The sequence below is a fragment of the Gobio gobio genome (genome assembly GCF_949357685.1).
Source record: "Gobio gobio genome assembly, chromosome: 3".
Lineage (NCBI taxonomy): Eukaryota > Metazoa > Chordata > Actinopteri > Cypriniformes > Gobionidae > Gobio > Gobio gobio.
The window spans coordinates 621,071-646,914 of record NC_137099.1 but is presented as its reverse complement, the minus strand read 5'-3'; the positions used below and the strand labels follow the sequence as shown (position 1 = coordinate 646,914).

Here is a 25,844-nt window from a genome sequence, read left to right as displayed (position 1 = left end):
ATGACACACGCGTGTCCACTCGTCTTCATCATGTGAGCGCACTAAAGAACTGCACATGACACACGCGTGTCCACTCGTCTTCATCATGCGAGTGCACTAAAGAACTGCACATGACACACGCGTGTCCACTCGTCTTCATCATGCGAGCGCACTAAAGAACTGCACATGACACACGCGTGTCCACTCGTCTTCATCATGTGGGGCATCTGGACTGTGATTGGTTTGTAAACGAGTGAATGAACAGATGAATATCGCTCCACTATTGAACAGTCGCATTGCTGGACTATTTTCTGTTCGTTACGTTTAAAAGTGGACATTTCAAGCTTTATATTCACATATTTCTCATGTTTGTGAGGCAGTATCTGCTGAGTTTGGGTTTATCTGAGACGCTCCAGTTCATGTGTAAAGCATGTGATCGCTCCCGCCATTATTGTCTGCTATAGACTATTTGCTTCTTATTTATTAAATCCAGGCAATTATCTGATTAAACGTTGATTAAAATTAACATACAATTTATACGAAACGAAATTCACATTAAAGAAAGGCTTTCTACGCAAAATTTCTTTCAAAATCATTTCTGACCTTCTGACATATTGCGCATTTTTTCACTTTTCATAATCAATGTAGCCTAGATTGAATTTAAAAATAACATTATAATATTTAAACATAAACAGGAACTTCCTGTAAATGCTCTGAGAGTCTGAACCGGACAGAAAATGCTTTCACACTAGAAACGAACCGAACATTTGTTCAGTTTGATCCGCACTGAAACTCTTTTTATCGGACCAAATTTCGTCTGTTTGATTCGGACCGTGGTCAGGGGAGGTTTGCAGGGTTTCTGCAGGTTTCATCAAGTCAAATTTAAGACTTTTTAAGACATTAAGACCATTATGAATGAAATTTAAGACCTATAAAGGAAATGCAGTCACAAAATTACTTGCAAAGTAAATTTATTTAATCAAATTGAACAAATCGATCAACTTGTCTCAATAAACTTGCACTTCCCCATAGACTATTATCTGAAGAATAAAAAATGCGTCTACAATCCGAAAGAGACTCCCGCCAATAACACGAAAGCTGATTGGCTGCAATATAAGATGCATGCTGGTCTCATTTGTAGTCGTAATACAGCTAATTATATTTGGACTAGTGAAAGAAAGAACTACAACACCCAGAATTAAAAAACAAAAAGCGCTGCGGGAGCATTTCAATGAGCATTAGAGCTAGCGTAACATGGACGGAGGAAAATTAACACCTGTTTAAAATGAACCTAGAACTCAATACTTCTGCGAATTTAAGACTTTTTAAGGCATTCTAGACTTTTTTAAACTTTTTTAAGAGTTTCACACCTGTAATTTTAATTCGGACCAAACTGAAAAGTCCGAAAATCCAAACAAGGTGTGTGTGAAAACACCCTAAATAAAAAGACCAGTAAAGCACACAGAAACTGAATCTTTTACACAGTTACGATATAATGACCAGAATCTCCTGTTGAACTGCACAACCGCTCGTTAAGCGAAAGCTCATTATGCAGCGCATATAAATTGCGCATAAATTAGCATATTCTCTTCGTACCTGCTGGAGCAGCGCCTGCGCCTGAGCGTTGCTGATCGCCTGTCCGTCCGGCTTGTGTGTGTCCAGACCATTGGCCTGAGCTGGGGGACGAGAGGCAGTCCGTCAGACACACACACACACACACACACACACACACTAAACACACCGCAGAACTCACCTCGGTTCTCCATGGTGCCTTTAGTCAGATCTGCAGGGCGGCCGCTGGAATCTGTTCAGAGAGAAGACGCGTTAGGACATCTCACACACACACACACACACTCCGTTCCACAGCTGTGTAAAGCTGACCGGACTTGGACGATGTTTTCTCCGCGGCGCGCGGAACACAAAGACTCCGGCGGGAAGCGCAACATCCATAATGAAAGCTAATCAGTATGCGGCTGATTAAAGCCGTATGCAAATCTCACTCATTAGCCGAGCGGCGCTTTGAAGTTCTGCGAGCAATTCATTTCGCGCGGAGCTTTCTGCATAATTCAACACTTCTCATGAATATTTATCAGCTCATTAGCATATTAATTGGATAGCTTTTAGGACGGCGGATTCGGCGAGGACAACAGCGAGGGAGAAGCGAGACAAGGCCAATTACCGGCTGCTTTAATTACCGGGGGGGCGCGCACCTTCCCAGCATGCAACTCGAACCCCGGCTAGCATGAAAGAGCGCGTGGGCTAATGAAGGACGAGCTCCGCCAGAACTAAAGCAGCGGGAAATATGACTCACATTAATAAATAAATGTCATTTCATTTTAATTTAAAAAAATGTATCACTACGTGAAATACTAAATGATTGAAAATCAATGCATAAATAACTACAATTTTGAACTTTTATTTAATCTTTAATAATACTATTTTTTTTTATTTAAATAAATATTTAAATAATACATTGATTAAAACAAATAAATATAATTTATTTACAACAACAACAAATTTCCATCTCTTACTCAACACAAAGGCGTGTCTTGACTCTTGATTGGGCGGAGTATAAGTAACTACTACCGTATAACTCATGTATAAGTAACTACTACTGTATAACTCATGTATAAGTAACTACTACTGTATAACTCATGTATAAGTAACTACTACTGTATAACTCATGTATAAGTAACTACTACCGTATAACTCATGTATAAGTAACTACTACCGTATAACTCATGTATAAGTAACTACTACTGTATAACTCATGTATAAGTAACTACTACTGTATAACTCATGTATAAGTAACTACTATGGTATAACTCATGTATAAGTAACTACTACCGTATAACTCATGTATAAGTAACTACTACCGTATAACTCATGTATAAGTAACTACTACTGTATAACTCATGTATAAGTAACTACTACTGTATAACTCATGTATAAGTAACTACTACTGTATAACTCATGTATAAGTAACTACTACCGTATAACTCATGTATAAGTAACTACTACTGTATAACTCATGTATAAGTAACTACTACTGTATAACTCATGTATAAGTAACTACTACTGTATAACTCATGTATAAGTAACTACTACTGTATAACTCATGTATAAGTAACTACTACTGTATAACTCATGTATAAGTAACTACTACTGTATAACTCATGTATAAGTAACTACTACTGTATAACTCATGTATAAGTAACTACTACTGTATAACTCATGTATAAGTAACTACTACTGTATAACTCATGTATAAGTAACTACTACTGTATAACTCATGTATAAGTAACTACTACTGTATAACTCATGTTTAAGTAACTACTACCGTATAACTCATGTATAAGTAACTACTACTGTATAACTCATGTATAAGTAACTACTACTGTATAACTCATGTATAAGTAACTACTACTGTATAACTCATGTATAAGTAACTACTACCGTATAACTCATGTATAAGTAACTACTACTGTATAACTCATGTATAAGTAACTACTACTGTATAACTCATGTATAAGTAACTACTACTGTATAACTCATGTATAAGTAACTACTACTGTATAACTCATGTATAAGTAACTACTACCGTATAACTCATGTATAAGTAACTACTACTGTATAACTCATGTATAAGTAACTACTACTGTATAACTCATGTATAAGTAACTACTACTGTATAACTCATGTATAAGTAACTACTACTGTATAACTCATGTATAAGTAACTACTACTGTATAACTCATGTATAAGTAACTACTACTGTATAACTCATGTTTAAGTAACTACTACTGTATAACTCATGTATAAGTAACTACTACCGTATAACTCATGTATAAGTAACTACTACTGTATAACTCATGTATAAGTAACTACTACTGTATAACTCATGTATAAGTAACTACTACTGTATAACTCATGTATAAGTAACTACTACCGTATAACTCATGTATAAGTAACTACTACCGTATAACTCATGTATAAGTAACTACTACTGTATAACTCATGTATAAGTAACTACTACTGTATAACTCATGTATAAGTAACTACTACTGTATAACTCATGTATAAGTAACTACTACTGTATAACTCATGTATAAGTAACTACTACTGTATAACTCATGTATAAGTAACTACTACTGTATAACTCATGTATAAGTAACTACTACTGTATAACTCATGTATAAGTAACTACTACTGTATAACTCATGTTTAAGTAACTACTACCGTATAACTCATGTATAAGTAACTACTACTGTATAACTCATGTATAAGTAACTACTACTGTATAACTCATGTATAAGTAACTACTACTGTATAACTCATGTATAAGTAACTACTACTGTATAACTCATGTATAAGTAACTACTACTGTATAACTACTAATGTATAAGTAACTACTACTGTATAACTCATGTATAAGTAACTACTACTGTATAACTACTAATGTATAAGTAACTACTACTGTATAACTAATGTATAAGTAACTACTACTGTATAACTAATGTATAAGTAACTACTACTGTATAACTACTAATGTATAAGTAACTACTACTGTATAACTACTATTGTATAAGTAACTACTACTGTATAACTAATGTATAAGTAACTACTACTGTATAACTACTACAACTGTATAACTACTACAACTACTACTGTATAACTACTACAACTGTATAACTACTACAATTACTACTGTATAACTACTACTGTATAACTAGTATTGTATAACTACTACTGTATAACTGTATAACTACTACTGAATAACTAACTACTACTGTATAACTAAAGTATAAGTAAATTCTACTGTATAACTACTACTACTGTATAACTCATGTATAAGTAACTACTACTGTATAACTACTAATGTATAAGTAACTACTACTGTATAACTAATGTATAAGTAACTACTACTGTATAACTACTAATGTATAAGTAACTACTACTGTATAACTACTATTGTATAAGTAGCTACTACTGTATAACTAATGTATAAGTAACTACTACTGTATAACTACTACAACTGTATAACTACTACAACTACTACTGTATAACTACTACAACTGTATAACTACTACAATTACTACTGTATAACTACTACTGTATAACTAGTATTGTATAACTACTACTGTATAACTGTATAACTACTACTGTATAACTACTACTGTATAACTACTACTGTAAAACTACTACTGTAAAACTACTACTACTACTACTGTATAACTGTATAACTACTACTACTACTACTACTACTACTGTATAACTACTACTACTGTATAACTACTACTGTGTAACTACTACTCTACTACTGTATTACTACTACTGTATAACTACTACTACTACTACTACTACTGTATAACTACTACTACTGTATAACTACTACTACTGTATAACTACTACTACTGTATAACTACTACTACTGTATAACTACTATAACTGTATAACTACTATAACTGTATAACTACTATAACTACTACTACTACTACTGTATCACTACTACTTTATAACTACTATAACTGTATAACTACTATAACTATAACTAATACTGTATAACTACTACTACTGTATAACTACTACAACTGTATAACTACTACTGTATAACTACTACTACTGTATAACTACTAATGTATAAGTAACTACTACTGTATAACTACTAATGTATAAGTAACTACTACTGTATAACTACTAATGTATAAGTAACTACTACTGTATAACTAGTGTATAAGTAACTACTACTGTATAACTACTAATGTATAAGTAACTACTACTGTATAACTACTAATGTATAAGTAACTACTACTGTATAACTAGTGTATAAGTAACTACTACTGTATAACTACTACAACTGTATAACTACTACAACTACTACTGTATAACTACTACAACTGTATAACTACTACAATTACTACTGTATAACTAGTATTGTATAACTACTACTGTATAACTGTATAACTACTACTGTATAACTACTACTACTACTGTATAACTACTACTGTATAACTACTACTACTACTACTACTACTACTACTACTACTGTATAACTACTACTGTGTAACTACTACTCTACTACTGTATAACTACTACTACTACTACTACTGTATAACTACTACTGTATAACTACTACTACTACTGTATAACTACTACTGTATAACTACTACTACTACTGTATAACTACTACTACTACTACTGTATAACTACTACTACTGTATAACTACTATTGTGTAACTACTACTCTACTACTGTATAACTACTACTACTACTGTATAACTACTACTGTATAACTACAACTACTGTATAACTACTACTACTGTATAACTGCTACTGTATAACTACTATAACTGTATAACTACTACTACTGTATAACTACTACTACTGTATAACTACTACTGTATAACTACTATAACTGTATAACTACTACTACTGTATAACTACTATAACTGTATAACTACTACTACTGTATAACTACTATAACTGTATAACTACTACTGTATCACTACTACTTTATAACTACTATAACTGTATAACTACTATAACTAATACTGTATAACTACTACTGTATAACTACTACAACTGTATAACTACTACTGTATAACTACTACTACATAACTACTACTACTACTGTATAACTACTACTGTATAACTACTATAACTGTATAACTACTACTACTGTATAACTACTACTGTATAACTACTATAACTGTATAACTACTACTACTGTATAACTACTATAACTGTATAACTACTACTACTGTATAACTACTATAACTGTATAACTACTACTGTATCACTACTACTTTATAACTACTATAACTGTATAACTACTATAACTAATACTGTATAACTACTACAACTGTATAACTACTACTGTATAACTACTACTACATAACTACTACTACTACTGTATAACTAATACTGTATAACTACTACTACTGTATAACTACAACTACTGTATAACTACTACTGTATAACTACTACTACTGTATAACTACTACTGTATAACTACTATAACTGTATAACTACAACTACTGTATAACTACTACTACTGTATAACTACTACTGTATAACTACTATAACTGTATAACTACTACTACTGTATAACTACTATAACTGTATAACTACTACTGTATCACTACTACTTTATAACTACTATAACTGTATAACTACTATAACTAATACTGTATAACTACTACTGTATAACTACTACAACTGTATAACTACTACTGTATAACTACTACTACATAACTACAACTACTAATGTATAACTACTACTGTATAACTACTATAACTGTATAACTACAACTACTGTATAACTACTACTACTGTATAACTACTACTGTATAACTACTATAACTGTATAACTACTATAACTGTATAACTACTACTGTATCACTACTACTTTATAACTACTATAACTGTATAACTACTATAACTAATACTGTATAACTACTACTACTGTATAACTACTACTGTATAACTACTATAACTGTATAACTACAACTACTGTATAACTACTACTACTGTATAACTACTATAACTGTATAACTACTACTACTGTATAACTACTATAACTGTATAACTACTACTGTATCACTACTACTTTATAACTACTATAACTGTATAACTACTATAACTAATACTGTATAACTACTACTGTATAACTACTACAACTGTATAACTACTACTGTATAACTACTACTACATAACTACTACTACTACTGTATAACTACTACTGTATAACTACTATAACTGTATAACTACTACTACTGTATAACTACTACTGTATAACTACTATAACTGTATAACTACTACTACTGTATAACTACTATAACTGTATAACTACTACTACTGTATAACTACTATAACTGTATAACTACTACTGTATCACTACTACTTTATAACTACTATAACTGTATAACTACTATAACTAATACTGTATAACTACTACAACTGTATAACTACTACTGTATAACTACTACTACATAACTACTACTACTACTGTATAACTAATACTGTATAACTACTACTACTGTATAACTACAACTACTGTATAACTACTACTGTATAACTACTACTACTGTATAACTACTACTGTATAACTACTATAACTGTATAACTACAACTACTGTATAACTACTACTACTGTATAACTACTACTGTATAACTACTATAACTGTATAACTACTACTACTGTATAACTACTATAACTGTATAACTACTACTGTATCACTACTACTTTATAACTACTATAACTGTATAACTACTATAACTAATACTGTATAACTACTACTGTATAACTACTACAACTGTATAACTACTACTGTATAACTACTACTACATAACTACAACTACTAATGTATAACTACTACTGTATAACTACTATAACTGTATAACTACAACTACTGTATAACTACTACTACTGTATAACTACTACTGTATAACTACTATAACTGTATAACTACTATAACTGTATAACTACTACTGTATCACTACTACTTTATAACTACTATAACTGTATAACTACTATAACTAATACTGTATAACTACTACAACTGTATAACTACTACTGTATAACTACTACTACATAACTACTACTACTACTACTGTATAACTAATACTGTATAACTACTACTACTACTGTATAACTACTACAACTGTATAACTACTACTGTATAACTACTACTACTACTGTATAACTACTACTGTATAACTACTATTGTATAACTACTACTGTATAACTACTACTGTATAACTACTACTGTATAACTACTACTGTATAACTACTACTGTATAACTACTACTGTATAACTACTACAACTGTATAACTCATGATGATGCGCAGACAAAGTCATGTGACTGTAACTCCAGCTGTTGCCATGACGACGACCCCACGGCGAGCGAGACGGACGGATCTTTATAACTCAAAAGAAAACAGTGGAGAGAAACCCGATTAGCATGCGGGCTTCAGTAAGCTAACCGACAGACAATGCATTATGCAAATGCTTTAATTAATAGAATTTTAAATAAGCAATTAATTAGCCTTTCAAACTATTGAGCGCAGCGCTGCATAATTCCAGCAGATAAGTGGCGTATTCAGAGAACGGAAACATTTCAACAAACACAAACTTTTCTATTAGACCCGGAGAGCTCATTAATATTCATGAGCTTTAGTTAACCCATCGCCCTGTGTCTGCCAATCACGCGCTCCCGTTCTGATGCCCTTAACGTGATAACCGTCCGAACTCATACACGACTCATGTTCATAAATCATCATACGGCCTCAGAGGACAGGTATCGTTATGCTTATTATAAACCATATCTGGTCGAATTTGAATAGATTCTGATTTGGCATAGAATAGTGCATAATTATGCAAATTGGGATTTGACCGATGCTTATGTACATCCCTCATTAATATCCCAAACCATGAGATTCTACACGGCATTCTGGACACAGATTATAACTGGAAATTAGATATTCATGAGATGACAAATCATAATCATTTATTAAAATTGTTATTTATGAGATGAAATTATGACATACTAAGTCGAAATGATCAGATGAAAAGTCGAAACTATGTTTTATTTATGAGATAAAGTCAAAATTATGATATACTAAGTCAAAAGTGTGACCTAAAATCATAACTGATATAAAATGTTGAAATTATGACATTATGTCTTATGAGATGAAAAGTCAAAATTATGATATACTAAGTCGAAAGTGTGACCTAAAATCATAACTGGTATAAAATGTTGAAATTATGACAAAGTGTGAGAGAAATGATTATGGACACACAAACTCACACACACTCAACATCCAAACACAATCACACCGCGCGCATTAACTCTGGGAAATTAATAATTCATGAGCACGGCGTTTGTACTCATGAATATTCATGAGCGGCGCTGTATATTTAATCCGCGCGATAAATAAATAGTGTGACGCGCCTCTCATCTGGAATGAAACTGACGTTTAAATTATTCACGAGAATGAAGCGCATTAAACACGCAGGGCTGATGTTATGCAAATCCGCGAGTTAATGTAGTTCCTCCACAGACACTTTACACACACATTATTCAGCGCGAGAAAGGGAAACTTTTTACACGGGGGGGGGGGGGGGGGTGTTTAACAACACCCCCAACACGCACGCGCACACGGACCCTGTCGGGGTATTTCTGTTGCCCTGAGGGCAAACAGTTGATCTGGAGAAGACTAGCTCAGGCTCAAGTTTGTCTTTTGCTCATAGTTCGCCGCGACACACATTAAAGTGATGAATTATTATTATTCCACATCACGCGTGCGCGTTCACAGCCGAACAAACACATGAATATGCAAATACGCGGCCGTTGAGTTTCTCTCGCGGCCGCGCGCGACACAAAGCGCGCTGAATCCGATAGCACCGCTGCTAACACACACACACACACTCACAACACTTCACTAACACCATCTCCAGCGCGGAAAACACACCAGTTCCCACCAGTTTGACCCGTGTTCCCCAGTTAACCCGCGCGCTGGGCCGAACCGCGGGAATATGTGAATATGCAGCACGCGCACGCGCCATTTCAAATGATGAGAGTTTTGTACAGGACAAACAACTCTCATCCCTCCGCTGACCGACTAAAATCATTCACAAAACCACACACATCATCCCCATTGCGATCGATTCTGCCTACAAACGACCGGCGTGTGTGCCGGACTTTTGTTTACTTGAGGCGGATGGGGAATATGAATATGTAAAATGTAATAATTACCTGCAGTCGAGCGCTCATCTTGAGTCGTTGATCCTCCGTCCGCCATTTTGAATATTTAGTGTGAGAGTGAAACCCCGCCTACTGCTACAACACACACACGCTGACCTAAAACTTCACAACAGCCCATAATTCAATCATTTTTAATGTTCAAGTTCGCCTAATAACATGTATCAGTAACGTAAACCTTCTTCCAGTAGCGTTTATAGAATATTCGTTCAAAGTTAACACGTCTTTAATATCAAAACATTAGCACAACACTGTATTTACGTTAAAACGTATTAGCGTTTCTCGTTTAAAACCGGGTTTCCTTAAAGGCACAGTTCACCCAAAAGTCATCATTTACTCACCCTCATGTTGTTCAAAACCCGTTTGAGTTTCTTTCTTTTCTGTTGAACACACAAGAAGATATTTTGAAGAATGTTGTTGGATAACCAGACGGCACTCATTGTGTATTTTTCCTCCCCTTTTCCCCCTTGATTACCAACAAAATCTTCTTTTGTGTTCAACAGAAAGTCAGGTTTGGATAAACTTGAGGTATAGATTTTAATTTTTATGTTTTTAATGTTTGAAGAATGATGAAATGTTCCTTTAATGTTTGTATAACCAAGTTATTTAATAAACTGGACATTTCCATCTTACTCTAGTTTTGATCTAATTTTGTGTCTGTCGAAAATAGTGATATATGACATTGTATTATGTTGAATATCAAAGATTTTGTGTCTATTTGTTAATGAGGGATTTTTGGACACGATGTTTTTGGCTTTGTGGAGTAAATGTTATAGCTTTGAAGTAAAAAGATAAAATTAGACTCTTGGGGTAAGATGACCCAGCCATATTTGGCTCAGAAGGCCCATAGTGGCATGTTGTTACTGCTGTTATTGCTTTTAAATGTAATACTTATTGTTATTAACAGGGCTATTATTTAATATTTTCATGAATTAGATGTACATTTCAGGCGTCTTCACTTTCATTAAAAGGTTAATTGAGTGATTTCTATTATGACAAAAAATATTAGGCCTATTTTTTTTTATTTTTTATTATGAGATATTTTCAATTAAAATATGGGCAATTAAATAAGTAAATGAAGAGTTCAGATGCAAAAGCCTCTAAGTGCCATCTGAAATTTTCTTCTAGAAGGATCATTTTTGTAAAGCTTGTATATTTAAGTGAAATAATTTCACTTAAATGGCAATGCAAATTACCTATTAATTGTCATTTAAGTGAAATGACTTAAGTTAAATATACAAGCTTTCTAAAAATGATCATTCTAGAAGAAAATTTCAGATGGCACTTAGAGGCTTTTGCATCTGAACTCTTCAAATATTGATATTCTTGTACATAAGTCATTAAAAAAATATTTTTCAGATGATTATCTTTTACTGTGATTCAGATTTTTCTGTTATCAGTTATTCAATGATTCTACTAAATTGTCGAATACTTTTAGTATTTTACATTATGACACGGAAGATATAGCCTAAATAGTAATAAGAATTATATCAAAATGAATTTATACATTCTGTAACAGTTTATGGGTTATTATATGAAATTAGGCCTATATATATACATATTCTACAAAGTGTGCCATCAACAGCAAAGTTGGAGTCACTTCGGGTACAAAAACTTGATTAGACAAGAATTATAATTCTCTTCCAAGAACGTCTATTTTGTACAAGTTGTTAGCACTATTAGAAGATCAGGAGCAAAATAACATCGACAATACAAAAAATTACTAATTCCGCGGATTGTAACGCATACTGTTAATGCAACGCCATTCTGGAACTTTTCGCAGTGATGCCACAGTGATCAGATTAAAATGCTTTTTTTATTATTCCACATATAAAAACCCATTGATGCCAGTAAAGAACCTTTATTTTTACGGTATAATCTGATGCAAATGTGCTCTTAACTTTAGGACGGTGTGTCTATATCAAACAGTTTTGTCGTTATGAATGGAAGCCACATCACACGTATGAAACACTTATTATATTAATTTTTATGACTCTTTGACTCCTCTTGTTTCCTCCAAGCGGAAAGAACTTCATCGTCCTCCATTTCTTGGGCCAGCCGCGCTCTAGCCCTCTGCTTTATCTGCGCAATAAAAGCAGAGATCTCCTCGTCTTCCTCGTCTTCCTGTCCCGGTTTAGTCTCATTGTTCTTTGCGGAGTAGCCGCCCGTCTCCTCATCCTCGTATCTCGCGTAAGATCTCCTGGTTCTGGTAGCTTCACTTAATCCGTTATACGACGGCTCAACAGAAGGCGGGGATCTCCGAGATCGATAGTTAAACTCTGGACTGGGATCTCGACCCAAGTCCAAGTCAGCATCGACCCGATGCCTGGATGAAAATCTCGAGGCAAAGCTATATTCCTCCTCGTCCGCTTCTACTGAAATCGAGCTTCTGCGGCTCGGGAAATCGAACTCCGAGGGTTCCTCTTCGTACGAGGGCCGAGATAAGCGGAGAGGCTCATCCTCAGGCTTTGGTTTGCTCGGAGGAGGCCTGACGTTTTGGAGCCATTCATCAACACTGCAGGTAGCCGAAGCCGGAAGGTTCAGTATTCCTGAACGGCCGTAATCTCTTTTGGGTTTGGGTTTCTCAGAGGAACGGGCTGGCAATTCCTCAAACCCATTCCCAAGATCGTCCTCATCGTCCTTAGTTTTCTTCTTCTTGTATAGCGTACTCCGCTTGTTGTCCTCTGCGATCTTCTTCACCTCATAAGACGCCATCTTGTCCCGCATGTCAGACTTGATCTCTTTCTCCATGGTGTCCAGTTTGTGGAGGTTCACCTGGTCTTGGAAGAGGCTGTAGAGCGGCACGCTGGTGGTAGTGATCTTGCTTCGGCGTGACACTGAGGAAAGGTTGGATGCTCCTCCGGTGGAAAGCACGGATTCGGCCCTCCCGCCAAACCGGACGGATTCCGCTCTACTCCGCGAAAGCACGCTTGAGGACGTGACTCCGCTCAGCATTGAGGCTTTATCATCGTCTACTCTCAGACTAAACACCGATCCCGCTCTGGAAGGGGCAAGACTTGCTCCAGTCATCATCTCGGTTTGCTTCATGAGAGTCTCATTGACCACGTTGGCAATCCAGTTTTGGATATTGGCGAGGTTTACCATGGGCTCGCCGTTTGGACCCATGACTGGGGCGGGTGGTGTTGGAGGCTCTTGGGATCGAGTGCTACGCCCTGACCTTCCGCTCAGCGTGGATAACGGTTCTTGGGGAACCAGTTGGGATTGAGTGCTACGCCCTGAAAGGACAGAGGACCTTCCGCTCAGCATGGACATCGGTTCTTGGGGAACCAGTGGGGATCGAGTGCTACGCCCTGAAAGCACAGACATGTTATCGTCTCCGGATGGAAAGGCTCCAGCGCAGAAGGCGGATAACGGGATGCTACTCCCATTGCTCTCAGCCTCCCATCCACACACCGACTGGCTCTCCTCAAGGGTTTTCCTGGAGCGCTCCAGAAGCTCCTCTCTCCGCTGCCTTCTCTTGACCGTGGCCGCGTCCTCCCCTCGACTCATTTCCAGGATCTCGTCCTTGTTCTCTTCTCCGCCGTACTTCTTCTGCTGCTTCAGTTTCCAGGTCTGGTAGGCCGTTAAGTTGACGTCCTCCAGTGAGGGAGCGGGCGGCTCGTCCTCAGGCTCCGCCTGCTCTCCGTTCTCATCCTTCTTGTTCCATCCGAACTGAATTCGCTTGACCTTCCATCTTTCCAGAGGGGTCAGATTCTCCTTGTTCTTTTTGCAGAAGTTGTACATGGAGCTGTTGTCGGAGAGCATACTCTCGACATCATCGTCGATTTTCCTTGCCTCGCTGTCCTCGTCCTCCTCTTTGAGGCGATATCGTGCTGCGGCCTGCTCCTCGATCTCCTTCAGTCGCTGCTTCCAGAGATCGGCGTAACTGCTGGTCGTAGATCCGGACTCTGAGGCGGGTCGACGGCGTCGGATTCGCTCCCGCACCATTTGCACATCTTCGCTGGTTACGCTCTCCAGGTCCTCCGGCCGCTTCTTCTCGGACTCGCTATCCTCCCCTTCGCACAGAAGCTGGGCTTCCCACCAGTCCTCGCTCTGGTACTTCTCATTGCGCTTCTGCCAATCCCTTATCATGCTGTCCACATCTTCATCATCCCTTTGTTTTCCAGGGAGCGATGGGTCGTCTTCGGTCACCTCGGGTTTGTTCGGTCCTCCGAGAAGTCCGGCTCTCAGGGCGGCGGCCGCGGCGGAAGAAGCCACACTGCTCATGACACTTCCCACATCTTCCTCCTCATCCACCATGATAGAATCGGCTTTAACCCCAAACATGCTTTCCTCCTCATCAAGGCGAGCACGCGTATCGATCACGGAGCATTGGCTGAGGGTGTCCTCGTCGTCCTCATCTCGCTCCTCCATTAGAGTCTCGTTGAGCAGCCGCAGTTGCTTTATGAAGCCTTCGTTGGGGTTGATGGCGCGTTTCTTCCTGATCTCCAGCAGCGCCTCCATGATGCTCATGTTCTGGAAGATCATCAGGTAAGCGGCCACGAGCACGGCTGACCGGCTCACGCCCATCATTGAGTCCACAAGCACCTTCCCTACATGAAGGAGAACACACAAAAAAATCATCATATTTGTGCACTTGTAAATGTTAAAGGGTAAGTTCACCCAAAAATGAAAATTGTGTCATTAATGACTGAGCCTCATGTGGTTGGACACCCGTCAGACCTCCGTTCATCTTCAGACACAAATGAAGATATTTTAGTGTAAATCTGATGCTCTGAAAGGCCTCCATTGGCTCAACTTTACACTCTCAAGACCCTTAAAAGACACTAAAGACTAAAGTTACAAAGTCCATCTCACTACAGCGGCTCTACAATAACTTTATGAAGACGAGAATAGTTTCTGTGCGCAAAAAAACCCTAAATAACGACTTATATAGTGATGACGATTTCAAAACAAGGCATCATGAAGCTTCGAAGCGTTATGAATCAGTGAGTCGAATTATGATTCGGATCGCGTGTCAAACTGCCAAACTGCTGAAATTTGGCGATCCAAACTGCTGAATCGAATCACTGACTCATAACGCTCCAAACTGCTGAATCGACTCACTGATTCATAACGCTCTGAACTGCTGAATCGACTCACTGACTCATAACGCTCCAAACCGCTGAATCGACTCACTGATTCATAACGCTCCAAACTGCTGAATCGACTCACTGACTCATAGCGCTCCAAACTGCTGAATCGACTCACTGATTCATAACGCTCTGAACCGCTGAATCGACTCACTGATTCATAATGCTTCGAAGCTTCATGAGGCCGTGTTTTGAAATCGTCATCTCTATATAAGTCGTTATTTAGGGTTTTTTTGCGCACAGAAACTATTCTCGTCTTCATAAAGTTATTGTAGAGCCGCTGTAGTGAGATGGACTTTGTAACTTTAGTCTTTAGTGTCTTTTAAGGGTCTTGAGAGTGTAAAGTTGAGCCAATGGAGGCCTTTCAGAGCATCAGATTTACACTAAAATATCTTCATTTGTGTCTGAAGATGAACGGAGGTCTGACGGGTGTCCAACCACATGAGGCTCAGTCATTAATGACACAATTTACATTTTTGGGTGAACTAACCCCTAATCAAATCTTCTTGATTCTTTGATCAATAAAAAGCGTTTATAGAGTTTGATCTTAGTTTCTGACGCGCGTCCCCTCACTCGATTCAGATTCTGAAGAAGTTCTTGTCTGTCTGTGTCACTAAGTCTAAAAATAATGGAGTGAGGCATGAGTGAGTCCAGGCCGGCGGGTTAATCTGGTCTCTGCGGTTTGTTTATCTGCCACAGGAACAGCATGTCACACACACACTTGGCTTCTAAGTCCTGTGCTTTTACGCATTTAACCAGACAATTTGTTGCAAAATAAACCCTTTTACCCCCGACTGAGTTTTGTAAACTCACCTCTGTGTGTCAGCAAAGCGTCGTCCAGAAACTCAGCACACGTGCGGAAGTAAGGAGAGATGTCTGCTTCTGGGAAATCATCCAGCTCGATGCCCATATAGCTGATGTTCATGCCCTGGTAGAACAGCTCTCCGGTGTAGACCCCCGTGCCATGACCCGCGTTCACTATATGAGTGATCCCGAGGCGCTTCAGACGGGCTTTATTCACCGCCACAGACCTGCAGCAGAGACCAGCAAACATGTCCATCAGTCATTCATTCATCATACATCATAACAGTGCATTTATCCATCATAACAGTGCATCTGTCCATCATAAAAGTGCATCTATCCATCATAAAACTGCATCTATCCATCATAAAAGTGCATCTATCCATCAAAAAAGTGCATCTATCCATCATAAAAGTGCATCTATCCATCATAAAAGTGCATATAAAAGTGCATCTGTCCATCATAAAAGTGCATCTATCCGTCATAAAAGTGCATCCATCATAAAAGTGCATCTGTCCATCATAAAAGTGCATCTATCGTCATAAAAGTGCATCTGTCCATCATAAAAGTGCATCTATCCATCATAAAAGTGCATCTGTCCATCATAAAAGTGCATCTGTCCATCATAAAAGTGCATCTGTCCATCATAAAAGTGCATTTATCCATCATAAAAGTGCATCTATCCGTCATAAAAGTGCATCTATCCATCATAAAAGTGCATCTATCCATCATAAAAGTGCATCTATCCGTCATAAAAGTGCATCTATCCATCATAAAAGTGCATCTATCCGTCATAAAAGTGCATCTGTCCGTCATAAAAGTGCATCTATCCATCATAAAAGTGCATCTGTCCGTCATAAAAGTGCATCTATCCATCATAAAAGTGCATCTATCATTCATAAAAGTGCATCTATCCATCATAAAAGTGCATCTATCCATCATAAAAGTGCATCCATCCATCATAAAAGTGCATCTATCCATCATAAAAGTGCATCAGTCCATCATAAAAGTGCATCTATCCGTCATAAAAGTGCATCTATCCATCATAAAAGTGCATCCATCCATCATAAAAGTGCATCTGTCCATCATAAAAGTGCATCTATCCGTCATAAAAGTGCATCTATCCATCATAAAAGTGCATCCATCCATCATAAAAGTGCATCTATCCGTCATAAAAGTGCATCTATCCGTCATAAAAGTGCATCTATCCATCATAAAAGTGCATCCATCCATAATAAAAGTGCATCTGTCCATCATAAAAGTGCATCTATCCGTCATAAAAGTGCATCTATCCATCATAAAAGTGCATCCATCCATCATAAAAGTGCATCTGTCCATCATAAAAGTGCATCTATCCATCATAAAAGTGCATCTGTCCATCATAAAAGTGCATCTGTCCATCATAAAAGTGCATCTATCCATCATAAAAGTGCATCTATCCATCATAAAAGTGCATCTATCCATCATAAAAGTGCATCTGTCCATCATAAAAGTGCATCTATCCATCATAAAAGTGCATCTGTCCATCATAAAAGTGCATCCATCCATCATAAAAGTGCATCTGTCCATCATAAAAGTGCATCTGTCCATCATAAAAGTGCATCTATCCGTCATAAAAGTGCATCTATCCATCATAAAAGTGCATCCATCCATCATAAAAGTGCATCCGTCCATCATAAAAGTGCATCTATCCATCATAAAAGTGCATCTGTCCATCATAAAAGTGCATCTATCCATCATAAAAGTGCATCTATCCATCATAAAAGTGCATCTATCCATCATAAAAGTGCATCTGTCCATCATAAAAGTGCATCTATCCATCATAAAAGTGCATCTGTCCATCATAAAAGTGCATCCATCCATCATAAAAGTGCATCTGTCCATCATAAAAGTGCATCTGTCCATCATAAAAGTGCATCTATCCGTCATAAAAGTGCATCTATCCATCATAAAAGTGCATCCATCCATCATAAAAGTGCATCCGTCCATCATAAAAGTGCATCTATCCATCATAAAAGTGCATCTGTCCATCATAAAAGTGCATCTATCCATCATAAAAGTGCATCTATCCATCATAAAAGTGCATCTGTCCATCATAAAAGTGCATCCAACTCCAACTTTGTTTCATGTTCCTGTAAAAACAAATGAGAGAATGAGTGTGTTTAGTGTGACGCACTTCTCTGCGATGTAGATGTTGGGCCAGACTTCATCCACGGGGTTGAATGGACTCTCCAGCCGGTCGTGGATCAGCGCTCTCTGGATGTCCAGCACACAGGGCGTGTTGTAGGGGCTGCGGTCGTCCATCATGTCCTTCACCCGGTTGTACAGATCCTCCACCATCAGCTGCTCGGCGGACTCCAGCAGGCTCTCAGGGGTCAGGGGCCGGGAGTCTCTGGACTTCAGCTCTGAGGAAAACCAGAGGAAAAACATTTCAATTCAAATGTATTTGTATGGCGCTTTTCACGATACATATCGTTTCAAAGCAGCTTCACAGAAAATGCATCTACAAAATTGATTTGTACATGTTATGCATTTCAGAAATGCACATTTACAAAGCACACAGCTTAGCTAACTATCTATTATTAATCAATATAATAACTATGGCACAGAAATAAGTGAAATAAGAAAACATGTTAATGAATAGGGTATACAGGTGCTGGTCATATAATTAGAATATCATCAAAAAGTTGATTTATTTCACTAATTCCATTCAAAAAGTGAAGATTGTATATTATATTCATTCATTACACACAGACTGATACATTTCACATATTTATTTATTTTAATTTTGATGATTATAACTGACAGCTAAGGAAAATCCCAAATTCAGTCTCAGAAAATTTGAATATTGTGAAAAGGTTGAATATTGAAGACACTCTAATCAGCTGATGAACTCTAAACACCTGCAAAGGCCTTTAAATGGTCTCTCAGTCTAGTTCTGTAGGCCACACAATCATGGGGAAGAAGCTGACCTGACAGCTGTCCAAAAGACGACCTTTGACCCCTTGCACAAGGAGGACAAGACACAAAAGGTCATTGCAGAAGAGGCTGGGTGTTCTCAGAGCTCTGTGTCCAAGCACATTAACAGAGAAGCGAAGGGAAGGAGAAGATGTGCTAGAAAAAAGTGTATGAGCAATAGGGATAACCGCACCCTGGAGAGGATTGAGAAACAAAACCCATTCAAAAATGTGGAGGAGATTCACAAAGAGTGGACTGGAGCTGGAGTCAGTGCTTCAAGAACCTCTACACACAGACGTATGACAGACATGGGTTTCAACTGTCGCACTCTTGACCAACAGACAGCGTCAGAAGCGTCTCGCCTGGGCTGAAGACAGACAGGACTGGAGCTGCTGAGTGGCCAGAGTTATGATCTCTGATTAAGTCAATCAGAGTCTGGAGGAAGAGAGGAGAGACACACAATCCACACTGCTGGAGCTCCAGTGTAAAGTTTCCACAGTCAGTGATGGTTTGGGGTGCCATGACATGCGCTGGTGTTGGCTCACTGGTTGCCCCGCCTCGCAACTTACAGGACCTAAAGGATCTGTTGCTAACATCTTGGTGCCGTATGTTATGCCTGATCGGTGAACATTTTTTCTGAAACATTTGAGTTGGATGTTCGTCTTTAAACTGAGAAACAAAATTGTTTCTCAGTTCTTCAGTGGTTCTTCAGTGGTTCTTCAGCGGTTCTTCAGTGGTTCTTCAGCGGTTCTTCAGTGGTTCTTCAGTGGTTCTTCAGCAGTTCTTCAGTGGTTCTTCAGCAGTTCTTCAGCAGTTCTTCAGTGGTTCTTCAGTGGTTCTTCAGAGTTTCTTCAGCAGTTCTTCAGCGGTTCTTCAGCGGTTCTTCAGCAGTTCTTCAGTGGTTCTTCAGCGGTTCTTCAGCGGGTCTTCAGCAGTTCTTCAGCGGTTCTTCAGTGGTTCTTCAGTGGTTCTTCAGCAGTTCTTCAGTGGTTCTTCAGCAGTTCTTCAGCAGTTCTTCAGTGGTTCTTCAGTGGTTCTTCAGAGTTTCTTCAGCAGTTCTTCAGCGGTTCTTCAGCGGTTCTTCAGCGGTTCTTAAGTGGTTCTTCAGAGGTTCTTCAGCGGTTCTTCAGCAGTTCTTCAGCAGTTCTTCAGTGGTTCTTCAGTGGTTCTTCAGTGGTTCTTCAGCGGTTCTTCAGCGGTTCTTCAGCAGTTCTTCAGTGGTTCTTCAGTGGTTCTTCAGTGGTTCTTCAGCAGTTCTTCAGTGGTTCTTCAGCAGTTCTTCAGCGGTTCTTCAGTGGTTCTTCAGAGTTTCTTCAGTGGTTCTTCAGTGGTTCTTCAGCAGTTCTTCAGCAGTTCTTCAGCGGTTCTTCAGTGGTTCTTCAGCGGTTCTTCAGCGGTTCTTCAGTGGTTCTTCAGCAGTTCTTCAGTGGTTCTTCAGAGGTTCTTTACCGGTTCTTTGACTAAGGTGCTATACACTCTAAAAAAAAGGCTCGTAATCATAGGGGAACCTTTTTTAGTGCTATATAGCACCAATTTTGGTGCTTCAGTGGTTCTTCAGTGGTTCTTCAGAGGTGCTATATAGCACCTTAGTCAAAGAACCGCTGAAGAACCTCTGAAGAACCGCTGAAGAACCTCTGAAGAACCGCTGAAGAACCACTGAAGCACCAAAATTGGTGCTATATAGCACTAAAAAAGGTTCCCCTATGATTACGAGCCAAGAACCATTTTTGGTGCAATATAGAACCTTTTTTTTTTAGAGTGTATAGCACCTCTGAAGAACCGCTGAAGAAGCACTGAAGCACCAAAATTGGTGCTATATAGCACTAAAAAAGGTTCCCCTATGATTACGAGCCAAGAACCAATTTTGGTTCCATATAGAACCTTTTTTTTTTAGAGTGTACAAAACACACAGACACAAAAATTATCAATTCAAAACCATATTTCCAAACTCGCTCATTGTCACTAAAGCATCTCTCACACTCCACCTCATTTAAAAAAAGGTGCATTATCACTTTGTTTCTCAATTTAAAGACGACTTTAAACTGGAGGTTAGATCAGTATGAACTGCATATAGTAATGAACATAATCTGATTATGATCTGTACTGTATGAAGCGCTGTAGAAATAAAGCTGGACTCTTGAGAGCTGAGCTGATGTGAATTGACCAGGCCCTGACCGTGTTATTATGGACTGCTGACCTTCACTGATGATCTTCTTGGCAGCGATGGCCGATGACAGATGGATGGGCTCCATGAAGATACTCTCTGCTTCTGAGCCCGAGATCATGGAGAACCGGTCCGATACGGTGGAGAAGCGATCGGACGTCATGGAGAAGCTGCGGGAGGTCAAACACACACATGACGTCAGGCCATATAGAGTGTGTGTATCAGACATGTAACAGTGTTTGAGCTGTATCATCAGTGCTGGTGTGTGTGTGTGTGTGTGTGTGTGTGTGTGTGTGTGTGCGTGTGTGTGTGTGTAAGTGTGTGTGTGTGTGTTAACCTGGGAGAAGGACAGCGCAAGTAATGCGCCTGAACGTCTTGAACACTCGCCGCTGCTTCTTCATCCTGACGAGGAACCGGCTGATCCTCCACAGAACCGCTCTCACCGGACGACGCCATCACACTACACACACACACACACACACACACACACACACACACACACACACACACACACACACACACACACACACACACACACACACACACACACACACACACACACACACACACACACACACACACACAGACAGAGAGAGAGAGAGAGAGAGAGAGGCAAGGGTTGGACTTTAAAGACCTTATCATTTACACCATTTTTCCAGACATTACAAAGCTAGTTTACACTCTAAAAAAAAAAGGTTCTATATAGCACCAAAAATGGTTCTTGGCTCGTAATCATAGGGGAACCTTTTTTAGTGATATATAGCACCAATTTTGGTGCTTCGTGGTTCTTCAGCAGTTCTTCAGTGGTTCTTCAGTGGTTCTTCAGCGGTTCTTCAGTGGTTCTTCAGCGGTTCTTCAGAGGTTCTTCAACGGTTCTTCAGCGGTTCTTCAGCGGTTCTTCAGAGGTTCTTCAGCGGTTCTTCAGCGGTTCTTCAGCGGTTCTTCAGCGGTTCTTCAGTGGTTCTTCAGCGGTTCTTCAGCGGTTCTTCAGAGGTTCTTCAGAGGTTCTTCAGTGGTTCTTCAGCGGTTCTTCGGCGGTTCTTCAGCGGTTCTTCAGAGGTTCTTCAGAGGTTCTTCAGTGGTTCTTCAGTGGTTCTTCAGAGGTTCTTCAGTGGTTCTTCAGTGGTTCTTCAGAGGTTCTTCAGCGGTTCTTCAGCGGTTCTTCAGCGGTTCTTCAGAGGTTCTTCAGCGGTTCTTCAGCGGTTCTTCAGCGGTTCTTCAGAGGTTCTTCAGAGGTTCTTCAGTGGTTCTTCAGTGGTTCTTCAGCGGTTCTTCAGAGGTTCTTCAGCGGTTCTTCAGCGGTTCTTCGGCGGTTCTTCGGCGGTTCTTCAGAGGTTCTTCGGCGGTTCTTCGGCGGTTCTTCAGTGGTTCTTCAGAGGTTCTTCAGTGGTTCTTTAGAGGTTCTTCAGCAGTTCTTCAGAGGTTCTTCAGAGGTTCTTCAGTGGTTCTTCAGCAGTTCTTCAGAGGTTCTTCAGAGGTTCTTCAGAGGTTCTTCAGAGGTTCTTTGACTAAGGTGCTATATAGAACCTCTGAAAAACCGCTGAAGAAGCACTGAAGCACCAAAATTGGTGCTATATAGCACTAAAAAAGGTTCCCCTATGATTACGAGCCAATAACCAATTTTGGAGCCATAAGGAAACTTTTTTTTTTTAGAGTGTACAAAACACACAGACACAAAAATTATCAATTCAAAACCATATTTCCAAACTCGCTCATTGTCACTAAAGCATCTCTCACACTCCACCTCATTTAAAAAAAGGTACATTATCAGTTTGTTTCTCAATAGCAACCCTAAATTCTACCAATGATTAAAAGAGAGACTCAAATCAACATCTTTCCCAGCATTTTTACATTGATTGCTGACTTGGCTTGGGCACACACTGCTCTCGCCACGACTGTTTGTACTTACACAAGAAAATAAGAAGGTTTTTTTTGTAAAAGAATATCCCAATTTCATCGTTTTTCCAGAAGTGGAACCAGCCTTGAACACTCACAAAATGAAATACAGTATCATAAGCCTGACAGAAAGAACATTCGGGTAAAACCAAATCATTAAATGTAAAAGTGTTTGTAGCCGCGCACTGTGAAATATTCTGCACTGTAAGTCTCCACATCTGTTTGGGAATATGAGGATTGTACACCAGTATTGTGAGATTGTGGTCCAGTGGGTTAAACCATGGAACTGATATGCAGAAGGTTGCTGGTTCGATCCCAGCGGTCACCACCAGTGTCCTTGAGCAAGGCACGTTGCTCCAGGGGGATTGTCCCTGTAATAAGGCCACTGTAAGTCGCTTTGGATAAAAGTGTCTACCAAATGCGTAAATGTACACCAGCCTCCACGAGGGAGTCACATCTCGAAGTCCTCCATTTAGTATATTTAGTATCTATCCTCTCCTTCAACTGCCCAAAGTGTGCCAATTTATATCATTTGAGTTCCTAATTATCAGAGTTACGTCGTCTGCATATGCTATAAGTTACTTGGGGAACTTCAGGGCAGCCATAAACACCAAAACCACACCGTCTTTACCTCAGTAGAGACAGCAGAGAGCAAACCTGACAGAGGACAGCCCTGACTGATTCCTCAGATTCCAGACAGACAGACGGACAGACAGACAGACAGACGGACGGACACACAGACAGACAGACAGAGAGAGAGACAGACAGACAGACAGACAGACGGACGGACACACAGACAGACAGACAGACAGACAGATGGACAGACAGACGGACGGACACACAGACAGACAGACAGACAGACAGACGGACGGACGGACGGACACACAGACAGACAGACAGACAGACAGACGGACGGACGGACGGACGGACGGACACACAGACAGACAGACGGACAGACGGACACACAGACAGACAGACAGACAGACAGACAGACAGACAGACAGACAGACAGACGGACAGACAGACAGACGGACGGACACACAGACAGACAGACAGACAGACAGACAGACAGACGGACGGACGGACGGACATCATTAAAAAAGGCTCAATAGAGATAGCATAGAGGACACCCTTGTCTTATTCCTCTTATTCAGGACGGATGGACAGACAGACAGACAGACAGACAGACAGACAGACAGACGGACGGACAGCCAGACAGACAGACAGCCAGACAGACAGACAGACAGACAGACAGACAGACAGACAGACGGACGGACGGACAGCCAGCCAGACAGACAGACAGATAGACGGACGGACGGACAGCCAGACAGACAGACAGACAGACAGACAGACGGACGGACAGCCAGACAGACAGATGGACTGACGGACAGACAGACAGACAGACAGACAGACAGACAGACAGACAGACGGACAGCCAGCCAGACAGACAGACAGACAGACAGATAGACGGACGGACGGACAGCCAGCCAGCCAGACAGACAGACAGACAGACAGACAGACAGACGGACGGACAGCCAGACAGACAGACGGACTGACGGACAGACAGCCAGACGGACAGCCAGCCAGCCAGACAGACAGACAGACAGACAGACAGACAGACGGACAGACAGACAGACAGACAGATGGACAGACAGACAGACAGACATCCTTAAAAAAGTCTCAGAAGAGATAGCACAGAGTAAACCTGACAGAGAACACCCCTGATTTATTTCTCAGATTCCGGACGAACAGACAGACAGACGGACAGACAGACAGATGGACAGACAGACAGACATACAGACAGACATCCTTAAAAAAGGCTCAGTAGAGATAGCACAGATTAAACCTGACAGAGAACACAATGACTTATTTCTCATATTCCGGACGGGCAGACAGACAGACAGACAGACGGACGTACAGCCAGACAGACGGATGGACGGACGGACAGACAGACAGACGGACGGACAGCCAGACAGACAGACGGATGGATGGACGGACAGATAGATGGACAGACAGACAGACATACAGACAGACATCCTTAAAAAAGGCTCAGTAGAGATAGCACAGAGTAAACCTGACAGAGAACACCCCTGATTATTTCTCAGATTCCGGACAAACAGACAGACAGACAAACAGACAGACGGACGGACGGACAAACATCATTAAAAAAGGCTCAATAGAGATAGCAT

The 25,844-nt window shown here is 39.6% G+C and overlaps 2 protein-coding genes across 2 annotated transcripts in view; both read right to left on the bottom strand.

Annotated features, from left to right (window-relative positions):
- The window catches only part of pou2f1a (POU class 2 homeobox 1a), a 52,662-nt gene extending 41,863 nt beyond the window's left edge, over nucleotides 1-10,799 (bottom strand). Inside the window, exons 1-3 of the mRNA XM_079812979.1 lie at nucleotides 10,738-10,799; nucleotides 1,733-1,783; nucleotides 1,576-1,655 (exon numbers count right to left, since the gene is read on the bottom strand). Of these exons, the coding sequence (XP_079669105.1) occupies nucleotides 1,576-1,655; nucleotides 1,733-1,783; nucleotides 10,738-10,783 (177 nt within the window). The 5' untranslated portion in view covers nucleotides 10,784-10,799. The remainder of the gene's footprint in view (nucleotides 1-1,575; nucleotides 1,656-1,732; nucleotides 1,784-10,737) is intronic.
- Nucleotides 10,800-12,588: 1,789 nt separating this feature from the next.
- dusp27 (dual specificity phosphatase 27) overlaps nucleotides 12,589-25,844 on the bottom strand; it is a 14,986-nt gene continuing 1,730 nt past the window's right edge. Inside the window, exons 2-6 of the mRNA XM_079812978.1 lie at nucleotides 22,097-22,219; nucleotides 21,793-21,929; nucleotides 18,814-19,042; nucleotides 16,650-16,867; nucleotides 12,589-15,296 (exon numbers count right to left, since the gene is read on the bottom strand). Coding sequence (XP_079669104.1) covers nucleotides 12,724-15,296; nucleotides 16,650-16,867; nucleotides 18,814-19,042; nucleotides 21,793-21,929; nucleotides 22,097-22,215 — 3,276 coding nt within the window. The 5' untranslated portion in view covers nucleotides 22,216-22,219 and the 3' untranslated portion in view covers nucleotides 12,589-12,723. The remainder of the gene's footprint in view (nucleotides 15,297-16,649; nucleotides 16,868-18,813; nucleotides 19,043-21,792; nucleotides 21,930-22,096; nucleotides 22,220-25,844) is intronic.